This window comes from Coenobita brevimanus, chromosome 116 (assembly GCF_032717465.1).
Source record: "Coenobita brevimanus isolate Jiangsu-jjx chromosome 116, ASM3271746v2, whole genome shotgun sequence".
NCBI lineage: Eukaryota > Metazoa > Arthropoda > Malacostraca > Decapoda > Coenobitidae > Coenobita > Coenobita brevimanus.
In genome coordinates this window covers 46,399,032-46,416,381 of record NC_137069.1, presented here as the reverse complement: position 1 = coordinate 46,416,381, position 17,350 = coordinate 46,399,032, and the positions used below count along the sequence as shown (strand labels likewise).

At 41.7% G+C, this 17,350-nt stretch overlaps 2 protein-coding genes across 2 annotated transcripts in view; both read left to right on the top strand.

Annotated features, from left to right (window-relative positions):
• LOC145418814 (uncharacterized) overlaps positions 1 to 17,350 on the top strand; it is a 234,690-nt gene that overhangs the window by 71,870 nt on the left and 145,470 nt on the right. The gene's annotated exons all lie outside the window — the stretch shown is intronic.
• LOC145418760 (uncharacterized) overlaps positions 2,222 to 17,350 on the top strand; it is a 55,874-nt gene continuing 40,745 nt past the window's right edge. Inside the window, exons 1-3 of the mRNA XM_080287096.1 lie at positions 2,222 to 2,279; positions 2,463 to 2,600; positions 4,250 to 4,502. Of these exons, the coding sequence (XP_080143222.1) occupies positions 2,222 to 2,279; positions 2,463 to 2,600; positions 4,250 to 4,502 (449 nt within the window). The remainder of the gene's footprint in view (positions 2,280 to 2,462; positions 2,601 to 4,249; positions 4,503 to 17,350) is intronic.

The window sequence follows — 17,350 nt, the reverse complement described above, 5'->3', positions numbered from 1 at the left end:
TGTTGGTTGGGCTAGCTTGGTTTGGAATTAAAGAGTAATTTCCAACAGAAATGAATATCAGATTCAAATTAATCACACTATAAAACATTTAAAAATGAAAATTTAAGCTTCAAGGTGAGTTGGGTGTAATTCTGGAAATTTACCAAGAAAATTTCACTTATTTTGGACATTTCAGTAATTATAGACCTAGGAACATACACACAGCCTATATACTGATGTTTTAAGTACTTTTACATAAAATGCATAATTGATAATATGGGCCAAAAATGTCAAAACTATTCTGTAAGTTAAGTTTTACATTACAGCTGAAACATACCATTGGCACACATTTAAATTAAGGTTATTTCATGCTGATGAGTACCACAACATAAAACTAAAAAGACTTCAGCAATATAGTTTTTATGATTTTACACTTTATATTAAAAGACAATCTTTGTAGCTACATACCTGGAAAAAGCAAAATATACCGGGGTGTTGATATAAGTACATTATTTATCTTCGTATTTGTAATTAAAGTATGTTTTTACTAAGTGGAAAATGTACATTTAATTGGAGCATGTACTGACAGTTTTGCTTTCTGTGGAGTAACATTCTTTTCTAAATAAAATAGAAAATTATAAATAGTAGTACCAGTAATTTTGCTTCAGTTTTAATTGCAACATTGTTTAGCACACAGACTCACAGTGGTATATAAGTTTTATACTAAAGTCTTGTACAATATACTGTTCTGCACTATTATTAAAATCATCCACCATGACACAAATGTCGGTTGCAAATGAATCACAGTGAAAGATATTGAAAAAATAAAGTATAAGCTTTAACCCGCTCCATCCCGACCGATTTTCCACCACTGAACCCCCCCCCCCCAGTCCCGACCAATTTTGGAAATAATTTTTTTTGGCTCAAACCTCCGCTTTTGGTGAGAAACATCGAAAATTCATAGAGGAATCGCTCACCTGAGGCTTAAAATACTGGATACAGATAGCAGTACCCCTAACCTTACTGTGTTTTCTATCAGGCTGGCTCCAAAGAAAATGAGTTCTGTGGGAGGGTAACTATTCCACACCACTCATAAACGGTATTTGTTTATTTGTTTATTTGTATGTAGTATGAGAGCATAATGGTTTTTACACAGTAATATAGGCAATATTAGCTTTGTTTCACTCACCATACACATCAACGTACCTGACCTTTTTTGGCAACATTACCTGATCATCATTTCTGACTGTTTCTTCTTCTAATGCTATGTAAACTTTGTCTACCACATTGTCATCGATTGGGGAATCACTCTGGCCTTGAATTCCGTACCGTGGCACAACATGTCTTTTCTGGCCAGGTCACTGGTAACAGGTGAATTGCCGAGACAATGGCGTGCGGGGGTGGGAGGTCATGTGGGGTAAGGCACTGATCCTCCCTCACATCTTGTAGAGGAAGGTGTCCTGTGTATACGTACCAAAAATCACGCGTGAAATTTGAAAATTGTGCAAATTAGTGACCTTGCAATTGCTGCGCATTCATAAATGTCAACAGGAGTCACAGTGACAAAACGTGTGGACGTATATATATGTCAATGGGAGTCGGCGGGTTAACCTAACCAAACGTAACCTACCCTCCTTACCTAACCTAACCTAACTTCAAGTACCCAGTATGACCTAACCTGTAATTTGATCAGTTTTACTTATGCATCTAACACTCATGACCATCACTGCTATGTCAGATTTGGTTTGGGTGAAACTCTGGAATAATATCAAAACACGGCCTGTGTCATGGACCCTCCCTCTCTTTTCCCATGCACACTCATGGCCGTGTGGGTTTTGTGCTCTGACATTAACAAGTTAGGATATCCCATGACACCTGCAACTGCTAACAATGGTAAATATGGCCGTTTCTACTCACAAATCATCAGCTCACCTGATATGGAATGCTTGCAACAGAGCCGGGAGTAGGCCATCGGCTGCCAATTCTCCGTCTTCATGGCAGCTATCCACTTCTCTCGCCTTTCCTCATTGGCTACAAACCGGCAGAAGTTTACCCCACTTCCAGTTTTCTGCCTTGTCATACAGCCGAAGGCACAACAGTGGAATACCATTGTGGATTCTGCAATTCTCCCTCTCTAGACGTCCGACAATTTGCTGTCCAATACGGCACCGTAAACAAAAGTCACATGACTCGTGACGTCACATAGAAAAGATCTATTGTAGTAGTTTTCATCAACTCAACCATGTTTAGTGACAGCGAATGTGTTGATGATGTCGAGCCACAGCCTTCCACTAGTGAAGGTATTGTTCCTAGGCTGTTTTATACAAAGAAAAAGACAAAAACTTTACACCCTCTCACAAGGGTAGGCGATGCCCCCATACTGCCAATAACTCTTACTGATAATGAAAGTGAATTGAGTGAATTTACAGCAGATGACTCCATTCCTGATCCTCATTATATTCCTGGTTATACTACTGTAACAGCTGTTGATTCTGAAATAGATGAGTATGTTGCAGGGTCAAGTGGTATAAGGTTTTTGAACAAAGATCAACAGGGTGGTGCACCATGGTGTGGTGATACAGATTCATCTTCTGTTAGTGATGGTGAAAGTCCTACTGATGGTATAAGTCATGCTGTTTGTGGTGATAGTGAATGAGAAGGTGAAAGTGCTTACCAGAGGATGAAGATCGTCATGATGGTAATGGTGGTGGTGCAGCTGGTGTCAGTGTTGTTGCTGATGTTTGTGAGGTTACTGAAGCTGCTAGTGAAAGGGATGGAGAAGGACGTGCTTTAGCTGGACTGCAAGGTAGGAAAAAACCTCACAAACCTGAACGTTGGAAAAGGGAGGTAGCAAAGAGGTAACGCAGTTTGGGTGAACAGTATGTGAGTGCTTACACTGACAAAGTGGTGGAAAAAAGAAAAATAGGTAATGTCTGTGCTGATCGGTGCTTCACAAAGTTGGGGGAGGGGGGAATGTTATGAAGGAGATTTTTGAGGCTTTTTGAAAAGTTGGTGAGTGGTCTGTACAAAATACATACCTCCTGAGTCTTATTCATACAGTGCTGATAAAGAGGAAAAGAACAAAAAAGAAGTGACACTAGGTCTTGCAATTACTAACACATAGTAAAACATAATGGTAAGGAACACCGTGTGTGCAAGACTGTGTTCCTCTCCATTCATGGCATAGGAATAGGGAAGCTGTGTTACCTCCTCAAAGAAAAGTGACCAGCGCAGGCACGGTCATCCCAGATAGAAGAGGAAAGTCCACCCCTGCCAACAAAATGTGAGAGGTCACTGTGCAGCAGGTACATGAACACATTAAGATGCTCCCTATGACCCAGAGCCATTATACGAGGGCCAAGTCCACTCGCCATATGTACCTTCCAACGTCAACAAGCATCCCAAAACTGTGTGCAAAATACAACTAGTTCATGATGGAAAAGTATCCAGGTGACCCTAAAGTTAATGGACCTTACTAAAGAGACGTCCTCACCAAACAATACAACATTGGTATTGCCCCTCCTATAATTGACAATTGTTCAACATGTGATGTGGCCAAGGCCGAAATTCAACGCACTCAAGCACAGGGGAATGACATAATTACACTCGAGGATAAGCTTCGTGACCACAAAGAAAAGCAGAAGAGGCACACAACTTACTGCGCACCTTGAAAGATGACCTAGATCCAGAGAGGAGAGTCATCTGCATGGATCTCCAGCAAACTTTGCCATGTCCCCGCCATACAACGGGAATGGCATATTACAAAAGAAAGTTATAGGTCTATAACTTTTGTATCCACGATGTTAAGAGTGGCCTGTCAACCATGTTTGTGTGGGAAGAAACAGTGGCTGGATGAGGATCGGAGGAAATAGGTAGTTGTTGGCTAAAGTGGCTTGAGTTAAAGCAAAATGTGAACTTCAACAAAGAGACTATTTTTGCAGACAATTGTGGCGGACAAAACAAGAACATTGTCTTGGTGCTAACAGCATTAAAACAAGTTCACAGTGGCAGATTGAATTGCGTTGAGTTCACTTTTTTTGTTTCAGGCCATTCTTACATGCCGTGTGATAGGTCGTTTGGCATCATAGAATAATTAATACGGTTTGTTGATGCTATTCTGACCCCACATGACTACACAGACATTATGTGTGATTCCCACGAGAAATTCAGGGTCTTGCACATGCAAAGGAAAGACTTCTTAGACCACAAAGCCCTCACTAATGTCATTACAATCCAGAAGGCCTCTGAGGGAAAGTTTTCCATTCCAAAGCATCCCAAATTGTCGTCAAAGACACGTTCAAAGAAGGATACCTCAACAAGGGCCACTACGGTACAAGTAACGCAGTGGCCACCAAAGTGCGTATTCAGCCTGGCAGGCAAAGCTTCATGAATGGGAACTTCAATCTGGTCACAGTGAGGTTGAAGGCCAAGTACGAAGAGGAACGATTGCATAAGGCAGGAGAAACAAAAGACCTGAAGGCACTCCTGCAGTTCTATGTTCCTCCAGACAAAAGGGCATGGCTGTAAGGACTTGTGGCTCGGCAGGGTCAACCTAGGGGTCATGTACGTGCACATGACGAGGACCAGGAGAACTGTGACCCAGATTGTAACACCATAGACTATGTCTGTGATGATACAGAAGCTGCTTAAGCGTCAGTGTTGAGTTTTGAATGGACCAGGACTACGCTACTGATTGTAAATTGGACCATGCCCTCTCATAACACCAATACAGTATAAGAAATAAGTGTTTTCCTAGTTTTGCAAAAATAAAACAATAATAATTACAATACTGAACATTATAATTAAATATATTTTTTCCTGTGTTACTGTCTGTGGTCTTGATTTAATAGCTTGTGAATATGGTTATTCTGTTTATTGCAATACTGTTAGCTTTTCTTTCTTTCAAATATATATTCTTTCAATAATGTTGAGAAACTTACTTTCGTTGCAATAAACATTACATAAAACTTCAAACAGTCAAGTGAAAATCAAATTAGTTTTAAAACATAAAGGAATCCTATAGCTATGCTAGGATATGTGTTATGGCTGTGCAAAGGTTGCACAATTGCATGTAAAGTTTTTTTTTTATTATTTTGATATTTCTAATAATAAATGGGAACTACAAAAGTATGAGTTTATTAACCCAAAAAGAACTGGATTATGTGGACACCAACTGTTTTCAAATGCAGCAATCAGCATCTTACCTATAAATTTGAATGTGATTTCTGGCACTTTATAAAAACGGCGCATGTGTATCATTCTCCGTGAGGAATCAGCATCATCTTACCTATGACTCTGAACGTGATTTCTGGCACCTTATAAATATGGTGCTGTTGTATCATTCTCCGTGTGGGGTTCTATAAAAGTGGTGCTTGTGTATCATTCTCCGTGCGGGGTTCTATAAAAATGGCACTTGTGTATCATTCTCTGCGCGGATTTAGCATCATCTTACCTGTAACTTTGAATGCAATTTCTGGCATTTTATAAAAGCAGTGCTTGTATATTATTCTCCACGTGGGGCCTCATATATACTTAGGCTGCTTCCCCCAAAGAAATGGAGGTAGCCGAGACAGAACGACACACTCCAAAATTACTCATATTCACACACACATTTATTCATATCTTAGCTCCAAGGGGAGAAGGGATATATATATATATATATATATATATATATATATATATATATATATATATATATATATATATATATATATATATATACACGGTGATTCACGAGTTTTTCCGGAAACTATGGGAAATGTAAGCCTATGCAATTCTAAGCATAAAATATTGTATAAGTATAGATGTTTAATGAAATGGTTTACAAGCGGGGAACTTTTCAACCCTAACAGACATGTCAGCGGGAGACGGCCCGGCTGGTGGTGACCTTGCTGTGTTGCCAAGTTACTCAGTTTTCTTTTAAATTTTACACGTTGTTCTCATTCTGAATTAAACTATTCTTTCATTAATCGTCAGGCTAGTGACTGTTCTACATAGAAAAGTATGTCACTTTAAAGTGACAAATAAATCTACTATTGAAGGAGCAAAGATTTCATACCAGTGATACAAGATAAGGTACCTCAGATCTCAGACTGACAGTTCCCGCCAAGTGCTAGGTGAGTGTGGAAGGCCTATTTATTACAGGGATGGTTTCACCAACATTTCACCACAATGTCATTCACCTTTACAAACGTGGAGTATGCAGATGTGATTTTTATCTATGGGTTCTGCAATGGCAACACTGAAGCATCAGCAAGAGAATACAGATGGAAATATTCAAACAGAAGGAGCCCAGATGCATAAGTGTTTTACCATGTCTACCAGCATCTCCGGGACAAAGGTTGTTTTCCTGGAGTTGGAGCCACAGCCGAACACATGGAGAGGCAAGATGAAATACGACGCATAGTAGGAATGGTACATAGCACCCCTAGCGTCAGTACAAGAAGAATTTCATCCCGACTTAGCGTTCCACAAGCGAAGGCATGGAGGACATTAAAGTGGGAAGGTCTGCCCCCACATCACATACAACAAGTTCAGCATCTACAACCCGGGGATTCTTCTCAATGACTGGATTTCCGTACTTGGCTAGCAGATCATCCTCTGCTTTGCAAGTATATTTTATACACTGATGAAGCCATATTTACCCGCAGTGGATCACATAATACTTGTAATGCACATTGGTGATCAAAAGAAAATCTCAAGGAAACAGTTGAACGGAACACTTAACACCGATTTTCAGTTAATGTGTGATGCAGTATCATTGACAACCAGCTGATGGGACCTCATATCTTTGAAGGGAGGCTTACAGGATATGTAAGCGATAATATTCTCAGAAATAAATTTCCCTTGTTACTTGAAGATGTGCGAAGACACGGCGACGTACCATTTTTCAACAAGATGGGGCGCCTCCGCACTACAGCAGACAAGTGACTGAATACCTCAATCAAGAATTCCCAGATCGATGGATAGGCCATGGAGGACCTCACCCATGGCCTGCAAGATCCCCAAATTTAACACCTCTGGACTTTCACCTCTGGGGACACATGAAGTCAATGGCATACAAGAAAAAGATAAACAGCAGAGAAGAACTACTCCATCAAATCAAGGAAACAGCAAAATTATTAGGAACAACCCAGCATTTCTGAGGAAGGCTACGCAGTCTGTGTTGGATCGTGCAAGGAAGTGCATAGCAGCTGATGGCGGTCACTTTGAACATCATTAATTCTGTAAGTTTGTTAAATACTATTCATTCATTGTCAACATCTCAGAACTTTCAGAGAGGATTAGGCCTCCCGGGGAAACCTCTAAAAAAAAAAAAAAAAAAAAAATGCCTAGACTTTTACCTCATGGGTGGTGAGGAAAAAAAGTCAAAACCAGAGAGAAATCGCTCTGCGGTAACTGTTGTTTGTAGTGGTGAGGGTGGTGTGGCAGGTGTACAGTACCTCAATGCCTCGCCACCGCCTCTCGTCGTCACTCGGCTGGTCCACTTACACACTGTGATACTTAGCTGACGATTAATGAAAGAATAGTTTAATTCAGAGTGAGAAAAACGTGCAAAATTTAAAAGAAAACTGAGTACCTTGGTAACACAGAAAGGGAGCCACCATCACGGCCGTCTCCCGCTGACATGTCTGTCAGATTTGAAACTTTCCCCACTTGTAAATCATTACATTAAACACCTGTACTTATAGAGTATTTTATGCTTAGAATTGCCTAAGCTTGCATTTCCCAGAACTTCCAGGAAAACTCAAGAATCACCCTATATATATATATATATATATATATATATATATATATATATATATATATATATATATATATATATATATATATATATATATATATAACACTGTGGTAGGTGGGGACGCTCACCATCCACTCACTCGATGTAGTGCTAAATGGGGGCGTTCACCATCCACTCACTCGATGTAGTGCTAAATGGGGGCGTTCACCATCCACTCACTCGATGTAGTGCTAAATGGGGGCGTTCACCATCCACTCACTCGATGTAGTGCTGCTCTCGGATGTCTGCTCTTTCCTCTCCTCTCTCCTTTCCATCCTTCCTCTTCTGTCTTTCTCTGCTTCATTCTTACCTCGTCCTTCTGCCTACAGGTGACTTTACACTCCCTCTTTTGTCTTTCTTTCCTTCATTCGTTCCTGTTCCTTTTGCCTATGGGTGCCGTTTGCAGAATGGTTTCCTGTACACCAGGAAACCATTTACGACGCTGGGTGGTAACCATATAACCAAATTATGGCGCTTGATGGTTTAGTTGGTAATTGCGGCGCTCCAATCGGATTGAGCCAGTGAAGGTTTATATCCAAGGAGTGGTTGGGGTTACTGCTCACGTAATATCACTCAGGGAGGAGCGAGGCTGGTCACTCTCATCTTAAATGTCAGGACCAACTTGCATAGCCCCGGGCTCCTACGCTTCTCATGGGGCAATGAAGGATTGGATGATATATATATTGTATATATATATATATATATATATATATATATATATATATATATATATATATATATTATACAGTATACATGTCTATCTATCTATCTATCTATCTTTATCTATCTATCTATGTATATATCTATCTATGTATATCTATCTATCTATCTATCTTTCTATCTATCTACAGTATATATACAGTATACATGTCTATCTATCTATCTATGTATATCTATCTCTCTCTCTCTCTATATATATATATATATATGTATATACATTATAGATAGGTCTGTCTATCTATTGCCAGATGCCATAATCCCAAAAGGGGTTACCACAAACAAATCACCTCCATGTCGCTCTTTCCCCTCCATTTCACTGCCCTGCTCCCAACTGACACCGTCCTCTCTCATATACCTCTCCACTTCATCCCTCCATCTCGTCCTTAGCATCCCCTTCCCTCTCCCCCTCACTCACATACACTCTCTTTGTTAGTCTCTCGCTCTTTATCCTCTCCACATGAGCAAACCACCTCGGTGTATTTCTAACACTTTCTATCACATTCACATTCACTCCACAACGCTTCTTCACTTCCTTATTTGTCATTCTGCCTCTCCATGTAACTCCAGATGCTCTTCACAGATAACTAATTTCCACTGCTATCTTGATTTGTGTCCTTCCAGCAAGGTCCAAGCTTCACTTCCATGCATTAGAGTTGGTATCACAATTCTGTTATGCAGTAACTCTTTTACTTCATACTCACTTCCCTGTTTCTTATCACTGCTTTCAGAGTCCCAGCAACGTTTCTTGCTGTACTCTTTCAAGCACTTCACCCTCCAAACTTCCATCCTTGCCCATCACACTACCCAAGTACTTAAATGCACTCACACTTTCCTCATCATCCAACCTCACCGTACAACCAGTGACTTCATTTCTCTCGAAGACCATAACTTCACTCTACCCTACTTTCACCTTTAGATACCGTTTCTTACATACTCTGCCAGACTCATTCACCAAGCCTTGCAGTTCTCATTTATCTTCACTCTATACAATATCATTTGCAAACAACAGTACAGGGAGTTTCCAAACGCTGCCCTCTCTCATTAGGGTCGCTCCAGCATCCACTGCAGCACCTTTATCATTTTTATGATCCTATCCATATACAAATTGAACAGCCATGGGGACATGACACATCCCTGCATCAATTGAACATTCAGGTAGAAAAATTCACTCAGTTCACTACCCACACGCACTGCAACCTTAGCACCCTCATACCTACTCTTCACGGCATTCAACAACTTCCCGTTTACTTTACATATTCTTAATATTTTCCACATTCCTTGTCTGTCGACCCTGTCATATGCCTTCTCCAAATCCGTGAAGGCCACATAGAATTTTTTCCCCCTCTCTAGAAACTTTTCCACTAAAATCCTAAGAATGAGTGTCTGATCTATGCAACCCCTTCCCTTCTTAAAACCTCTCTGTTCTTCTTCAACTAATTCCTCTGTTATTTCCCTAACTCTTACAATATGTATCCTACAACATAGTTTTCCTATTACACTAAGAAGACAGATGCCCCTATGATTTCCACACACTTCTTTTTTCCTTTTCCTTTGTACAAGGGAATAATTTTACCTGACTTCCAATCCTCCGGGACTCGACCTTCCTCCCAGACCAATCTGCACATCTTCCATATCCATTCTACTACCATCTCTCCCCCATGCTTCAGCATTTCACCACACACTCCATCAATTCCTAGGGCTTTTCTCATTTTGACTTTCTTCATTGCTTCCATTACTTCCATCCTACTGTTTTCTTCCTCTCTTCTCACCTCCCTCCTTCTCGCAGCCATTCTCCAGCCACTTATACTCGCATTACTTTCATTCTTTATGTTTAACAGTTCCTTAATGCAGGGGCACACCCAGGGGGGTTTCCTGGTTGCCCGGCAATCTCCCTCAGTCTGTTTCCTCCAGTTACTGCAAGGTGCGGTCTGACCAGGCCTATTGCGACAGTCAGACTTCACCCAACGCCATGATAACTTTGATACATCTGGATCACCTGACTGCAGTTCGAGACTGCCATACAGTGTCAGATATTGAAGTCTGTTTAATAAGTTATGATATGCGTTGTTATGATGAGCGTTTAATAAAATTGCAAGAGAGTTAAAGCAAAGGAATTAATACACCGAATGAATGATTTCAGTGCAGTGATCTATTCATCAACTATTGGTTAGATTAAAAAAAAAAAAAAAAAAAAAATCCTGAGGAGCCTACAGTACCCCTCTCCCGGGACCCCACAGCTTTATCGGTTTGCTTTGCTCACAAGGACTTCTCAGTAATTTGGAAACCTCTCCTACCCAGTTTCTGGGTGCGCCCCTGCTTAATGTGTTCTCTCTATCTGCTCACCTTTTCTCCTTTCCCCGCTATCAATCTACCATTTTTATCTTTCACTCCCCTACTAACTTCTTTATCACCTGTCTAACTCACTTTACCTCTTTCCAAAACATTTTCTTATATTCCCTCCACTTTATACTTAAATTTCTTCGAAATTCCTCATCCACTCTCTTACTCTCTCTCTCTCTCTCTCTCTCTCTCTCTCTCTCTCTCTCTCTCACTAATCTGTACACCTCTCCCTTCCCCCCTACATATAACTCTCTCTTCCGTCTCTCAACCTTCTTCACTGCCCTGCTTTCCATCCACTCATTATATGATTTCTTCTTTTGTGCCACAGCTTGTCTCACCTCTTCATTCTACCATGCTGTTCCTTGCACCCCCTTTCATCTTCTCTTCACACCATACACCACCTCACATGCGGTACAGATTTCTTCAGTGAATATCTTGCACACACCTTCCACCTTCCCCGACAGCTCCAAATCATATTTACCCTATCGCTCCTCCATTTCTCTCTTATATTCTGCCTTTTTTTTCATCCTCTTGCAACTTTTCTACCCTTCTTGTATGAACTATTTCTTTCTGTCCTTCCCTCCTTCTATTCCTTCATTGCATTTGAACCTTGACTTTCACCACTATCACGTGGTGGTCAGAAAGTCCACTCCTCCAATGTCTGTATGCTCTTGCATCCATTACACACCATTTCATTATGTCATCCACACACACATAATCATTGCCTTCCGTTCATTCAGTTCACCACCCACCCTTCTCATCACTTGCCACGTATTCCTGTGGATTATTGTGTGCCTGAAGAGTATAGTGGCTATCACCAACCCGCTCCCTGTACAAATGTCCACTTGAGCACTGCCATTCTCATCTGCAGTCACACCCCACTCACCAACTACTCCATCGACCTTCACATTCCCTCCTTTTCCATTCATATCTTCAGTCAAAATCACTCTTATTCCTTCCAGACTTTTCCATGCACGCTATCACATTTGCCCAGAACTCTTCTTTCACTCTGCATGCACAATCTTACATTATCACATGCACACACACAAAAGCACACATTTGTAGCCCTGCTTTCAATCCCACCCACACAATCCTTGAGGCAACTGATCCATACTCTCTTACATTCTCCTTCCAACTCTTGCACACAACAATATATGCGCCTTCTTTTGCCCTCTCATTCTCATCTACTCTCGCGCATATACCCCATCCATACTCCCACTCTCTTATACTCTCACTTAACTATTTAGTCTTAGTTGATTCACATATGTCCAATTTTGCACTCTCAAGCACCTGGACAATCTCTCTCTCTCTCTCTCTCTCTCTCTCTCTCTCTCTCTCTCTCTCTCTCTTTCACCTCATCATTCGCACCCCAACCATTCCATGTTGCAATATGTACCATGTCCTTTGTTCGGTAGCCTACTTAGTTGTCACCTGTTCGTCACTCCTGGTCCGAGGCTTCTTGTTCATATTTTTACTTAGCTGTTTGCCGGTAGGGGCACTAACCTTCTGCCAACCCACTTGTTGTCACAGGGAACACGTGTCGGCTGGTTATAAGGTTACCACCCATCGTTGTAAATGATTTCCTGTGCCCGTATTAATAAAAACTCCTAGGAGTAAAAGTTCCTCTCAAAGTGAAATTTGGCTCCTAACTTCTAGAAGTACTCCTAAAAGTTACTTTCAACTCCTAAGTTTACTCGTAAAATCGCTAAAAAATAAAAGTCCTCCACAAGGACTTTTAAGAAGTTAGGAGGGCTTTTAGTGACAGTAATCACAGAAGCTACGTCCCTCAAACACCACGAGACAAGACAACATAGACCATGGCTGACCGATACCACCCACAACGCAGAAATTTTCGAGCTTGGAGGGATGCATTCATGGAATATGATGATCAAGAACTTGCAAGAAGGTACCGTTTCGATCGTGAGGTCATTCTGTTTATTACTGATTTAGTAAGAGATGTACTGGAAAGGCCCACACATCGAAACCATCCTCTCACATCCGAGATGAAAGTGTTCATACTATTAAGGTACCTTGCAACTGGAAAAATGCAGCAGTGTAACTGTGATGACTTTGGACCATCGGAGCCATCAGTGAGCAATGTGATAACGGAAACACTCTATGCTGTAACTGCTCCACACATTGTTAAGGGGTTTGTGAAGGTCCCTCGTACACTCCCTCCGTCCAGTTTCTTTTTCTCCTGAATTTATCTGCAGCCGCAGAATCTTGAAATTGTGACATTGTTGACGGTCATTGTACCATGTACACACCATGCCCCGACGGTAGGAGGTACGATCAGCTGACCACACGATGTGTTTACATTTTATTCATTTTATCGACATTCGTATAGAATCATAATATATGATCAAATAGATGTTGTTTCTATATATAAAAACTAGTTTTTCATTTTTAAACTACATACTGATACTCTAAGGATTTGTAATGGTAATTTTTTAAATATATTAAGCAGAGATTCTTTGTGTTGGTAACACTTCATGGTAGGAAGGAAATTACTACTACGAGTCCTCCTAGGAGGAACTTTTAGAAGCAACTCTCAGCTACAACCACTTTTAGTAGCAATTTTAGGAGTACTCCTAGAAGTTTTTATTAATACAGGCCCTGGTTTATATATATATATATATATATATATATATATATATATATATATATATATATATATATGTGTGTGTGTGTGTGTGTGTGTGTGTGTGTGTGTGTGTGTGTTTTATGCCCTGCTTGTGAAATTGCACATCTCGTGAACTAAGCAGTCTGACTGCCAATTTCTCAGCCTGAACAATTTAATTTTCTGTCCATACGTGAAATGGGCAGCATCATGTAGGAGATTAATGTTTCCAAAATGCATGCAAGAGTGGCGTCATAATCTGCGACGTCGTGATAATTCAGTGACGTGGTGACATCACATAAGCGAACAATAATTGGCTGAGAGGCATTTGTACCACTCAGATACGACAAATCACACAATGATGACCAAACAGCTCAAGCTGTATAGAGAAGTTCACCACTTTTGATTAACCGACCTGACGTGACCGTGGGTGCCTCAGCCTTTCCGCCAGCTGTTGCTGAGCCGCACAGAGTTGTGCCAAGTGTCTCTTGAAAGTGACATGAAATCAGATGGTCGCAGTGCAATGCTCTCATAGAGGTCATTTAGCGGACTGGTATAAATCCTCCTGACTTGACAAGTGGTTTTGTCACTCCTTGCTGGAGAGGTAATGGACACCAGTGTGAATAGCAACTGCTGTGGTATTACAGTGCTTAGTATGCAAAGCAGTGTTCTTGCACACATGCTTCTGATGCGTATCCAGGGCCATTTGCTTAGGTTTAAGAGGCTGGAACAACCCTGATTCACGCCGTAGAAGTCTACAGTTGATCACATTTCACATCTTCGATTTCTCATGGAATGCTGCCTTGAGTAACGACAAGGTCTTCTTGCAGCTTATGTGGCTCAAGAAGGCGTTTTACTTAGCAAACTGGGAAGTACTATGGGAACTTCTGCAACTCTGTGGAATCCCAGCAGTGATAATCCGAGTGACTGGGGGGGTTTATTCAAATACTAAGAATGCTGTTCAGTGTGGGGCAGGAAATTCCAACTTCTTCCCAGTAAGTACTGGAGTAAGAAAGGGATGTGTCCATGCTCCCACGATTTTCAAAATTTTCGACACGTGTATGACTGGGTACTTGGCCGGGCTGTGAGTTGAAGTCAGTGCTGATTAATTTTCAGTTGGCAATTTTAGGGTTACTGACCTTGACATTGCTGATGATGCAGTTATCCTAACAGTCACTGATGATACTTCTGATTGTCCTCGAGGAATTTCACGAGAATGCGAAACCATTGGGATTTAAGGGCCAGGCATTTGGTGCTTTGTTTGGTGAGGCATTTCGGTCTGTCTAAGCATGTGGTGAGAATGTTGAAGTCTTGGTACAATTCACTTAACTTGGTAGTGTGGTAAAATAGCAAGATAGTGAGAAAATGACAGTATAAGAGCATAGTGGAAGAAAGATTGGGAAGGTATGAGCTAGAGCACATGGAAGGGATGGAAGACGTATGTAAGATATTCACGGAAGAGATAGGCGCAGCGTGTGAGGTGGTTTGTGGAGTGAGGAGGAGATGCAAGGGTGTGCAAGGGACAGCATGGTGGAATGATGAGGTGAAACGAGCTGTGGAACAAAAGAAAAAGGCATATAGTGAATGGTTAGCGAGTAGAGGTAGGGGAGAAGATGAGAGAGAGAAGAGAGAGGTATATGTGAGCAGGAGAAGGGAGGTTAAGAGACTGGTGAAGGACAGTAAGAAGAAAGTGGATGAAGAATTTGGGAGGAATCTGAGTGTGAAATGGAGGGAGAGTAATAAATTGTTTTGGAGGGAGGTAAAGAAAGTAAGACAATGTGAAAGGGGATATAGTAGGGGAATGAAAGATAGGAATAATAGATCGTTGGTGGAGAAGAGAGAAAATCGAGAAGATGGAAGGAGCACTTGGAGGATTTGTTGAATGTAGAGAGTGAGAGCAGTGCGAGTGTAAGTGGTTGGGGAATGGCTGGGAGAAGAAGAGATGAGAGGAGAGAGGAAGAGATCAGTAGGGCGGAAGTAGTGGAAGCGATGAAGAAGATTAAGTTGGGAAAGGCCCCAGGAATTGATGGAGTGTGTGGTGAAATGCTTAGGTATGGGGGTGAGATTGTTGTGGAGTGGATATGGAAGTTGTGTAGATTGGCTTGGGAAGAGGGAAGGGTTCCAGAGGACTGGAAATCAGGTATAATTGTTCCTTTATACAAAGGAAAAGGGGAGAGAGAAGTATGTGGTAACCATAGGGGTATTTGCCTTCTTAGTGTGACTGGTAAAATATATGGTAGAATACTCATTGATAGGGTTAGGCATATGACAGAGGAGCTAGTTGGACAAGAACAGAGGGATTTAGGAAGGGAAAAGGGTGTGTAGATCAGATATTTGTTCTAAGATGCTTAGTGAAGCAGTATCTAGAGAAGGGAAGGAAAGAGTATGCTGCCTTCATGGACTTGGAGAAAGCTTATGACAGAATAGATAGGCAAAGTATGTGGAAGGTATTAAGAATATAGGAGTGGAGGGGAAATTGTTCAGTGCTGTGAAGAGTATGTACGAGGGAGCTAGGGCTACGGTGCGAGTGGATGGAGAGCTGAGTGAGTTCTTTGATCTCGATGTGAGACTGAAACAGGGTTGTGTGATGTCTCCATGGCTATTTAATATATACATGGATGGGGTTGTAAAGGAGGTGCAAGGTAGGGCAGTGGATGTGGGGGTGGCTCTAATGAATGAGGGTGAGATTTGGAAGATTCCAGTGCTGCTGTTTGCTGATGATACAGTATTGTTGAGTGAAGATGAATGGGAGTTGCAAGGTTTGATGAATGAATTTGGGACAGTGTGTAGGAGGAGGAAGCTGAAAGTTAATGTAAACAAGAGTAAAGTTATGGTGTTTGAGAGGAATGAAGTCACAGAGTGTACAGTGAGGTTGGATGGTGAGGATATGGAGAATGTGAGTGCATTCAAGTACGTGGGTAGTGTGATGAGTAAGGATAGAACTTTGGGGGATGAAGTGCGTGAAAGGGTACAGCAGTGAAGGAAGGTTGTTGGTTCACTGAAAGCAGTGATGAGAAATAGGGAGGTGAGTATGGAAGTTAAGAAGTCACTGCATGATAGTATTGTGATCCCTACCCTGACGTATGGAAGCGAGGCGTCGACCTTGCAAGAGGGGAATAAGTCAAGAGTGAGAGCAGTGGAAATGAGTTACTTGAGAGGAGCATGTGGAGTGACATGGAGGGACAGGTTGACGAATGAAGAAGTGAAGGAACGTTGTGGGGTGGATGTGGATGTGGTTGAGAAGATTAGGAGAAATACACTGAGGTGGTTTGGACATGTGGAGAGCATGGAGAGTGAAAGACTGACTAAGAGGGTGTATGTAGGTGAGGTGGAGGGAGGGAGATGGAGGGGAAGACCGAGGATGAGGTGGAGGGATGGAGTTGAGAGGCATATGAGGGAGGGGGGGGTGAGTTGGGGGAGGGTAGTCAAATGGTGGGTGACAGAACGACTTGGAGGCGTTTTGTCTGCGGCCACCCTTTGCGGGATTAGGGCGTCAGGCTATAGATTGATAGACAGATAGATAGTGGTAAATAACAACGGTACCGGGTAGCTCAGACAATGGGATTTCTCGTCGCATTGGTCTGACCTATAGGGTTATGAATTCACTCGGCTCGGGTAATTGGCGTAGCCGTTATTCGTGTAGAACAACAAAAGTTCGCATCTTCAAGGCACTGGTGTTCCCTGTCTTTCACTGTGGCTGTGAGACATGGTCACAAAACAATGACTTAAAGCTGAAAATTGACTCCTTTGGTACAAAGGGCTTTCGCAGGGTCATGGTATATTCCTGGTACAACCGGGTGGGTAACGAGCGACTACTCCGTGAGACTGAATGGAGGCCTATTACCCACATAATACGTCAGCACCAACTCCAGTTACTTTGTCATGTGACCTGTTTTCCTGAGTTTGAC